We start from the raw sequence: 10,434 nt of genomic DNA, 5'->3' as shown, positions 1-10,434 counted from the left end.
TTTTAGATAATAAATTTTACTTTATTTACTTATTATAATTTATAAATTGTTTTTATTTAGAGTTTAAACCAGGGGCGGCTTGTTATAAGAATACTAGGAGCAACTGCCCCGAAAATGGGGGAAAAAATGTTTTAAGTTTAACAGGTTATTCATAATTTATGATCATTCAAGTAAAAAAATAAGTGTATCTATATCATAAATTGTAAAAGTTAATGAAAAATTTAACTAAAGAAGAACCTAAAATTATTACATTGATCCTCGTAAATGTATTTGGTGGGTGGATGGGTTGGTTGTTTAGAAACTTGCTCTTTGAGTTATGAAGACTCAAGCCGCCATTGGTTTAAACTAAAGAAATATCTCGTTTAAGAGAAAAATTATGGGTATTCTTGTCGTATGCGGTTTACCGCACGCCTGTTGTCTGCCACACATCTATATAATAATATATGGTCATTCCCAATGATTCGACGGTGATTAGATATATCTCCAACTGAGAAAAAAAGAATAATTCATAAAAAAAATATTTTGATTATATTGACTATTGAGCTAACGATTTTAAGATGAATTTTCCAGCAAACCGAAGAATTAACCGGCACCTGATGTGAAAAGAGGAACAAGAAATCTCAACTTCGATGGACTAGGGGTGGATCTAACATAATTTATATAGCCTATTATTTTTCTAGGACACGAAAATTGGAATTTATTAATTCTATTCCAATTTATGTAAGATTTGTGTTATTTATTTAGATATATATTACTGAGTTATTGACATTTATTTATTATTATACTATTTCACCAAAAATATTATGACATTCGTTAATTTTAATGATTATATACTATTTAATAATAATTTTTTAATTGAAAAATAAATTAAAATGTTCATAAAATAATATTAATGTTTTTAAATTTTGTAGGTACTGACATTAAAGCTTGTATGAGATTATTTAAATCCAATTAACCACCACAGTGTATATTTTTAAATACGTAAAATCATAGCGCTAAGCGTGGTTGTTTTAATAAGTGATTTGAAATATCGAATTATATCTTATTCTACTAATAATACTGTGCTATATGCATTAACTAATAAAATATGCATTTATTAATAATTAATTATAAAATTCTTTCTCGCAAGTTTTATTACCGTCTTTATTACAAATATGTTATAACAGGTTTAATAAAAATATAAAATCCATGACTTCTCTTTAAGTATGTCGACGATTATAATATAATATATACTATAGTATTATTAGAATAAGATATAATTTGATATTTCAAAGCGCTGTCTTAGAAGATCAGAGATATTATATGATAATAAACTTTCGCGATTCAAATCACTTATTAAAACGACTATATATATATATACTTAAAACTTTTAATTTATTTGGCTCAAAAGAAAAAAGTTACTAAGTAAATGTAAATTGTTGAAAACATGTTATGCAATACATTTTGGATCAATCAAATTCTAACTTGATTGTTCAAGTTCACATGATTCCTGATAATATAATATTATTATTATTATGATTCCTTTTTTTAATTAATTTTATAATTGTATAACTCCTATATAAATATTAAATAAACATTTGTAATTTTGTATAGTATTTGTACATAGATACAAGAAGTATACACTATAGTTGAAATAACTGTGTTGGGTAGTTTTTATTTTATATTTTATAATTTATTTAAAAAATAATAGCTGGTGGTTTTATTTAAGACGGTGCTAAAGCATTTTCATTTCTACCAAGTTGTTCGAGTATATTATTGAACTATGAGGCTGGTGAACAAAAAAAAAATTGTTGGTTTTTAAAATAGTAGCAAAGTCAATATTAGACATTAATGAGTGAATGAAAAATGTCATAAATTTTATTCAATAATATTAATTCAATTTTATAAATATTTTTTAATGAAAAACTGAGTATATTGATAATTGATAAATATTAAATTATCATACCTATTCAAATTAAATTAATACTCAAAATGTTGATAAACAATAACAACAACAACAACAATGCAAACATATAATAGATTACATGTATAACAAAACACAATTTAAAATGGAACTATCTTAAATTTTGCAAAAAAAAAAACAAAAAATAATTTTGGTGACAAAACTAATTTGTCAATATATGTGATTATTCATTCATTTTTTTTTTTTTTTTTTTGTTAAAAAGAACATAATAAACAAACAGCCAGTGCCGCAATAACTGGGTATGTTGTGTATGTCATACACACGGATCCAGGGTCCCAATGATAAAAATGTTAAAGAGGGAGGGGGCCCATTAATTTTATTTACACACAAACGACAAACCCAAATTGGTATAGTTGCGGCACTGTTAACAGCCTATAGGAATTTCTTCCTTTTATTATTATGGAGCTAACACTTAGAATTACTATTACCAATTAATGAACATGTATAAATTTAACCTCATTTTGTTACTTATAACTTACATAATATGTAACTAATAATTAAGTGACAATTGGATGTATTATTGTAATCAAAATAATTTTAAACAAATATTTATTTATAATCTAAAATTGGTTACATATTTTATTATCTACTATTCATACATATATTGATAGAACATGTTGAAGTAAATTAATTGGTATACTTATTTAAAAAAAAGTATACCTCTATATATTATATTTTATTTATAAATATTAATTTATAGTAAAAAATATTGAACTGTAAATATATATGAATAAAATACAAATAATTAAACTTTAAAGATAATATCTTGAAAATTAAATAATTTCCTTGATTAAACATAATATTTATATTAATTAGTTATTAGTTTAATATTTATTTAATGTATTGTTGGTAATAGGTCAATAAAAAAATTTCCCTAATGTAATAACAAAATGTCTGATTTAATAAATGCATACTTAATTAATATAATTAAAATTAACTGGTTTAGTAACGTGTTTTTCAAAAATCACTCTTTATAAATTATAATGATATTCATGAGTTACCCAACAACATAATTTGTTGTATTTGCATTAATTTACGATTAGAGAATATATAATCCTAACTTTAAATTTTTTAAATATTTAACCATTTATAAAGACTAATGAAAATTCACATGAAGACATAAATATCAAAAATAATTTATTAATCAATAGTTAATAATAATATTTAATAAATAAGTAAAAATCGAGATAAACCATTATAATTATTTTAAAATAATGAATAAGATATATTTCTTAGAATCAACAAATACCAAGTTTTAATAATTACTAGATAAACAAAACGTGAATTAGTTTTAGTAGATAAGTACCTTTCATCTACTGTATGTTCTGATAATTTACAGAACACAATCGACTTCATCTCAAAATAGATGAAAAATGTTTAAGTTTTATTAGTTAGTTGAAAGACACTTCAAACTACAAAAATTGTTCAGTGGTATTAATTTTGTTGACTTGATGAGTTAATATCAAGCTATGGGCAAATAAGTTTCAGTTTCCTCATTTTGGTATTCCAATGATGTAAATCTAGCCTTAAAATTGTTTACATTATAATTAAATTATAAAGGCATGAAATTAATCAACAGTGTGATTTTACCTATTAAATGTATATTGTGTCAAAACCATTTAAAATTTTATTACAAAAATTACCTGTTGTAATTCATTAACAGATGACAAAATTGAAAAAAAAAAATTGTGTGGCTTATAATTTTTTTACCAAGAAATTGCTGTTACAAAGAATATTTACTTTAAAATAATAAACAATAAATTAAGAATTTGTTTTGAATTTAGAAATAAAATAAAAATAATTGGTGGAAAATATAGAAAAATGTAGACAATTAATTTAAAATTTTAGAATAAAAATTTAAAAAATAGTCTTCTTTTAATTTAAAAATTGTTGGTTGTAAAAGCTTGATTCAAATTTTTGTTTTTAGTGGATATTGAGAAATGTTGAAACAGTTTTAAAACTGTAATTAACATTGACTTTTTAGGAATCAGAAAAATATAAAATGAATAATTTTAAATAGTTAAAATAATTAAATAGAAATAGATACAAAAAAAAAAACAAAGGAAATTAGTAATAAGTATAAATAGTTTTTTTTTGCTTTTAAAATTAATAAATGATAAAAATATATTCACTATTATTTAATTTTTTTTTTTTGAGTAAGATATTATTAAATAAGTTGAAAAAAGTAGATTGTGCCAGAACATACAATAGATAGACCTACTACTTTAATTTTTCACATGGTTAACATTTAAAAAAATGTTTAAAATACTGTAATTTTCTTATTATCTAAAATCAACCACATTGACCAGCAAGTTGTCATCCAATACATAATGTTCGGCAATCTAAAATAAAATACAGTACATTTTTAAGTTTTCAATATAGCTCAAAAATAATTGGGTAACAAATATTGCCTATTAGTTATTAATGTTAAAGAGTCCTTCATTTTGCTTTATTTTAATGTAAGTTTCAAGGACCATAATATAATAAAATAAAAAAATAAATAAATAATAAAATTAATTTTTTCTGTCCTAAGAGAGCTTAAAACAGAAAAAAACAACAATTTTATAATTCTTTGTCCTCTTATTAATCAGTTACTATTGATAATTAACAATGTTAAATATAATAATTAAGTTAGGGGTTTTTAATCTGTGGTCTATGAATCTTCGGAGGTATAGATTTGAATTTTTTAAATATTTATTAATAATAAAAATAAAAAATAAAAAATGTTTTTTAGTATTTTTGTATGTTATATTGTAAAGTCTATAGTGTAAACAAATGTAAGAATCCCCGAACTTGGTAATCACATTAAAAACACATATGACCTATGTCCTATTCAATAATACTAATAATAAATTAATACATACGGCATAAATATCACCATCTGTGTTATGTGTATGGAAACCACTGAAAAATTTGCAATCGGCTATAACTTGTAATCCATGATAAGGCGTCAAAAAGAAGAAATTTGATCTAAAAACAATATAAATTAAACTTAAATATAAATAATAACAAAACACAATGAAATAATATTACTCATTATATTTAGGTGCACAGACAATTGCAATAGCTTCTGGCATCATTAACTGATATGAATATTGTGTATGTAAATCTACACTTGACATAAAAGAAGTTTGTGTTGGATGAGTCTGTTAAACATAAATAATAATTACATATAAATTTCATTAATCAAGAATATTTAAGAAAAAAAAAATGCTTAACATTTAAAATAGATAATAAACAAAGATTAGAGTTAATAACTTAAGAAACATTAAAAATTGATCTGAAAAAATTTAAAACTATAAAAATTACAAAGATAATATTACATTTTTTAATTATTCCGCCTAGTTTTCTAAATCAAATGTAACATAAAATTAAAATATAACAAAATAATTATGTGTTATTGAATATTATTGATTGATCTATTAATAGTGTCAAATTTAATAAAAAGGCCATAATTTTTCTATCAATTAATGGAAAATGATAAAAAGTAAAGTGAAATCACATACAAATATAAAATAAAGCTGAGCGTAAATTTGCTATGTTGCGCACTTGTAAGATGGAGACAACACATATGGGAGTAATACTTTCTTACGACACAAAAAAATAATACATGATTGTAAAATTAATATTTAAATACCTTTACTCTGCTTAGAATTTAAAATACAAAATAATCTAAATTTTGACTTTTAAATTATTTAAACCAGCGGTTCTCAAACTGTGGAACGCGGAGGGCCGTTTTTGGATAATAAACCCATTTAATTATTTAATTCATATCTTATTTTAAAAAACTAATAAATAAAAAATAATTATACTGCAGTTGTAGTATTTTACTGATTTATTATTTAAAATAAATGTATTTAACTATAAAATTTGGAATTTGGATCGTTCTATTTTTAATCATGAGTGGTACGCGACTGATTGATAATATACTTAAGTGGTACGTTAAAAAAAGTTTGAGAACCACTGATTTAAACATATTTTTAGCAAGTAAATCATCATATAAAATAGGGATCTTGAACATTTTAGGCAACAAACCAACTATTATTTCTAAAAAATTTTATGGACCATGCTTAAAATGTGTTTGTGGGCTTTAAATAAAGATAAGGTGAGCAGATATCAGCTTTTAAATTATTCGCTGACGAGTGACGACACCTGATTTAAAATGAAAAAAAACAGTCATTAACTAAGGGCCTTAATTTTAAATACAGCAGAATCTCGGTAATCCGGCCGTTCTATAATCCGGCAATATTAACCTATAGGTACCAATATGTATTTATATATAAAGTTACTTTCGTAAACGATAAAACGTTAGATAAAACTAAGTAATAACAGATTAAATCTGAATAAACCTATTAGATATTTAATTTTTATTCAGTATATTTTTTAAATTTTTCAATAAGTAAAAATGCGATTTTATGTAAAACCCTCAATTAATCCGCCGTTTTTGTTAATCTGGCTGTAGCGTGGTCTGATATCTGTCAGATTACCAAAATTCTACTGTATTAATAAGATAAATTGTATTTTCCAATCAATCTTACATGTATCCATCCTAAAGTAATAAGATCTTGCTTGTCTTGAAATTCAAAAATGTCTTCTTCATTCATTGTAGTACATGAATCTGATGTACCACTTTGTTTTGGAATCATTAAATGAGTGACAATTAAACAGTTAGAACTCTAATAATTATTAAAATAAAAACGTTTGTTAAACATGAAATATACAGCTCAAAATAAAAACATTCAATAAAAATATTGAGAATAAAATTACCAATTTTCCTGCTAATATGCCACAAGTTTCTAAATTATTGAATGTATTCCGTTGTGCTTGTTCGAGGAATCTTTTAGTTAAATTGCCTGGAACTATTATTTGGCGAAGATTGTACGGACATGTAGTGTTCTTGTACAACATTGGTTTGGTACTTCTATCAACAATAGGTTTATGTCTAAAAAAAATAATTGATGTCAAACACAACTTTTAATATTAAATACTGAATATAATTCTTATAATTTTTATAAAATCAAAATCAGACTGAATTTTTAAATATTATATAATTTTACATATTTCCAATCAGCATAGGGTCAAATTTAAAATAACTACTTACTGATTGAATTCTATTTTTGAATTTGAATGTGTAGGTATATTTGATGGTAGAGTATTATCATCCAATTCATTAAAATTGATTAAATTGTGTTCTGAATGATCTGATGGTCTAAAAACAATTTTAAATAAATACATATCTTGGATTGCTTAATATTACATCAATAATATTGCAATATTGTTAAATTTAAATTTTACCTTAATTCAAATGATGTAGGATTATTTAAATAAGTATTATTTAGTTCAGGTACTGTGGTATTATTTGAAATTGTATTTAAATGTTTTTGAGTGACATTTTGAATAGATGGCGTATCATTTTTTTCTAAACTTAATAATTTTTTATCACGTTTTTCTTTAAATTCTTGTAATGCCTATTAATATAAATATTATTAAATATATTAGGTTACATTATTAGTCTGATTTTCTTATTAATAAATAATAATAACCACACATTTATTGAATGAATAAAATATGAATTTCCAAGAAAATGATATCCTAAATAATAAAAAAAATATAATACACACATATTATAATATCTTGTATATTGAACATAATGACTTAGTTATTTGGGTATTATTTTTAATTAAAATACTAAAGTGTAATCATTAATAAACAAATAAGTATTTATAAAATTTTAAATCATGAAAATAGTTTTATATATTCAAAATTGTATTTGTATTAATGATTGATAAAGGTTATTTTAGAAGTGAATATAATTTTTTTTTAGTCAAAGTTTTAACAAAAAAATGTAACTTGATGTTTAGGTTAAGATTATGGTTTTATTTAGGAAGGGTAATGAATCCAAAGTCAACCATCAGTATGTCATACATGGCAACAGATACATGTAAATTGTATTTGTTAAATATTTAAACATGAATTGTTAAGAGAATTATTTAGTTTAGTCCAATAAGTAAGTAAATAAGATGAAGAATATTCCTTATATATTATGAAGATTTATTAAGTTATTAAATTGTATTTATTTATCAAATATATGATGTATTTTTTATTTTAATTTTAAAATAAATATTACAATAGAAAAAAACTGATTTCTATTTTTTATTAACTTAATTTTTAAATAAATTGTGGGTATTGATTTGGAGAAAGGATTCAACATGGATTTAATCAAGACTATTTTGATATGCTAGCGAATACCTAAATATACTTATATACTTTATAGTTTATAGTATCACTACAATTATTTAACTTATCTGTAATGTACATGCATAATAAAACTCATATACTCGTACTTGTATGTTTTAAAAATAAATGTAAATATCTCTTTTTGATACCCTCATTTATGGATGGTCCTATATTTTTTTAAAGTAAACTTAATCTAACAGAAATGGTGCAAAAATTAAAATTGACTTAAAGACACTAAAATAAGTGTTATTTATAAATGTATTGTATTAAAATGATATTTACTTTTCGTTCTTGACACAATTCATATTCAGTACTATATTGTTCTAATAATTTAGTTTTTATATTTTCTGCTATTGGGAGGACTTCGCGGAGAGCCCGATAATTTAAATTGCGTTCTTCAATTGGTACATTTTTGTAATCAGGATGTTCATTAATAGTTTCCAAAAATAATCTAAAATAAAAATAAAAATTATGAAATGTCGAGTAAGTTTATAATAATAATAAAACACTTTTTCAGTTTCTTATTCCTAATAAAAAAAAAAAAAAAAAAAAATCAAATCAAATCAATTCTTCTTTCTATTTTTTCAAAATATGAAGTTTATAATAAATATTTAATTAGCAAATAAAGTTCCCAACAAAACTGTAACTGGCAAATCTATTTTATTAAACTGTACTATTATACTATTAGTTATAAAATTAATTCAGAAAATATTCAAATTGGTAAAACATTTTAGACAATAAAAATTAAAAAATTAAATAGATATAATATTATAATTAATAAATTTAATTTATTTTTTATTACATGAAATGAAAATTTAAGAATATCTTTCCATTTCTTTATTTTAAAATTAATCATTATCAAACTAAATAACATGTACTTAATAAAATAAATAACTATTACATTATATTAAACTAAATCTATTAACATCATTAATAAATCAACAAAAACAATTTTAACCGTAGATAATTTATAAATAAAGTTAAATTACATACTTTAGATAATTTCTATAACTTAGTCAAATACAATATCTTACAAATGGAATAGTAATTAATTTCAGAAATAAATCTATTAGAAGGTAAAAAACTAATAAATGATTTATCAAGTATTTTAATATTTCTTATAAAATATTGAAGAAAAAATTAAAATAAATTATACTTAGGTATTACCTATTTATAGTAACTACTAAGTTATTTAAAACACTCAATATACTTTAATTTGTTAATATTTATTTTAGCTGAAAGAAAATCAATTTATTGTGAAGTAGTTAAATATTTAAATCTTACGTCATAAATCGCATGTAAAGAATGTATGCTTGTTCCAAATTGTTTTCTTTTGTATATACATCAGCCATACTAATCATCTCTCGCCCTGATCGGTAATATCTATGAAAAAGTAAAATTATTGTATTTTATACTATATAAGTTTATATATTTTATATTGCAAAATCATACTTTCTAGCTGCTATATTCGTGTTTAACTCAATTTTAGAACTCAACAACAATAATGTTTGAATTCTTTTTTCTGGCGGTAGTATGTCTTCATTAATATCTTCACTATTAGTTAGATTATGACTCATGTTTATTTTATATTTTACAATCAAATTCAATTTTGAATGAAATGTTTAACTATCTTAAAAGACAACAAATTGTATTAATAATACAAATGACGGTAAATAATATGAGATTCGAGTGCAAAGTAATGAAAACATTTTTTTTCTGCTTTAATCTATGAGAGGCACGTTAGTACGTTACCTTGTGATAAAACATGATAAGGTTAGTAATTATTCAATAAGTAATTAAAATATGACAGACCAGTGTAATGCGAGAAGTTACTGGTTTTGAGCTTTATGACGTGGATATATCATGTTAAAACTTAATTGTAATTAATTTTGGTTATTTGTTGACAGTTGTACACTTGTACGGTATAATTAAATAACTAACGATATACTTAAGCACCTAAACCTAGTATTATAAATATTGTAAATGTTTTTCTCAGTTTGTCCCTCGAATCTCGATACTTCGATACTATGTATATACTATATACTATATAATTTAGTACACAGAATTATTCTGAAGTTAATACTTGATAGTGTTGATAGTAGCATGATAGCAAACACAATTATGAATTATCTATAGTCGTGGGGGTAACAAATAATACAATATTGTAGATGATAGTAGATTGTTGAAATAACATAATACACAAATATTTTATTTTTAACTTTTAAATTTTCGAT

The 10,434-nt window shown here is 22.5% G+C and overlaps 1 protein-coding gene across 1 annotated transcript; it reads right to left on the bottom strand.

Moving 5' to 3' along the window:
• Positions 1 to 1,831: 1,831 nt before the first annotated feature.
• On the bottom strand, positions 1,832 to 10,248 carry LOC132921997 (STAM-binding protein). The gene is made up of 10 exons (XM_060985287.1): positions 9,653 to 10,248; positions 9,485 to 9,583; positions 8,483 to 8,651; positions 7,259 to 7,431; positions 7,065 to 7,172; positions 6,731 to 6,905; positions 6,502 to 6,639; positions 4,997 to 5,109; positions 4,828 to 4,933; positions 1,832 to 4,305 (listed from the first exon to the last, which is right to left on the bottom strand). Exons 1-10 carry the CDS (start codon positions 9,775 to 9,777, stop codon positions 4,246 to 4,248), a joined length of 1,266 nt encoding a protein of 421 aa, XP_060841270.1. The 5' UTR covers positions 9,778 to 10,248; the 3' UTR covers positions 1,832 to 4,245.
• Between the last annotated feature and the right edge of the window lie 186 nt (positions 10,249 to 10,434).

Source organism: Rhopalosiphum padi, chromosome 2 (genome assembly GCF_020882245.1).
Source record: "Rhopalosiphum padi isolate XX-2018 chromosome 2, ASM2088224v1, whole genome shotgun sequence".
Taxonomy (NCBI): Eukaryota; Metazoa; Arthropoda; class Insecta; order Hemiptera; family Aphididae; genus Rhopalosiphum; species Rhopalosiphum padi.
Note: the sequence above shows the minus strand (reverse complement) of the source record. Positions and strands in the feature narration are given on the sequence as shown.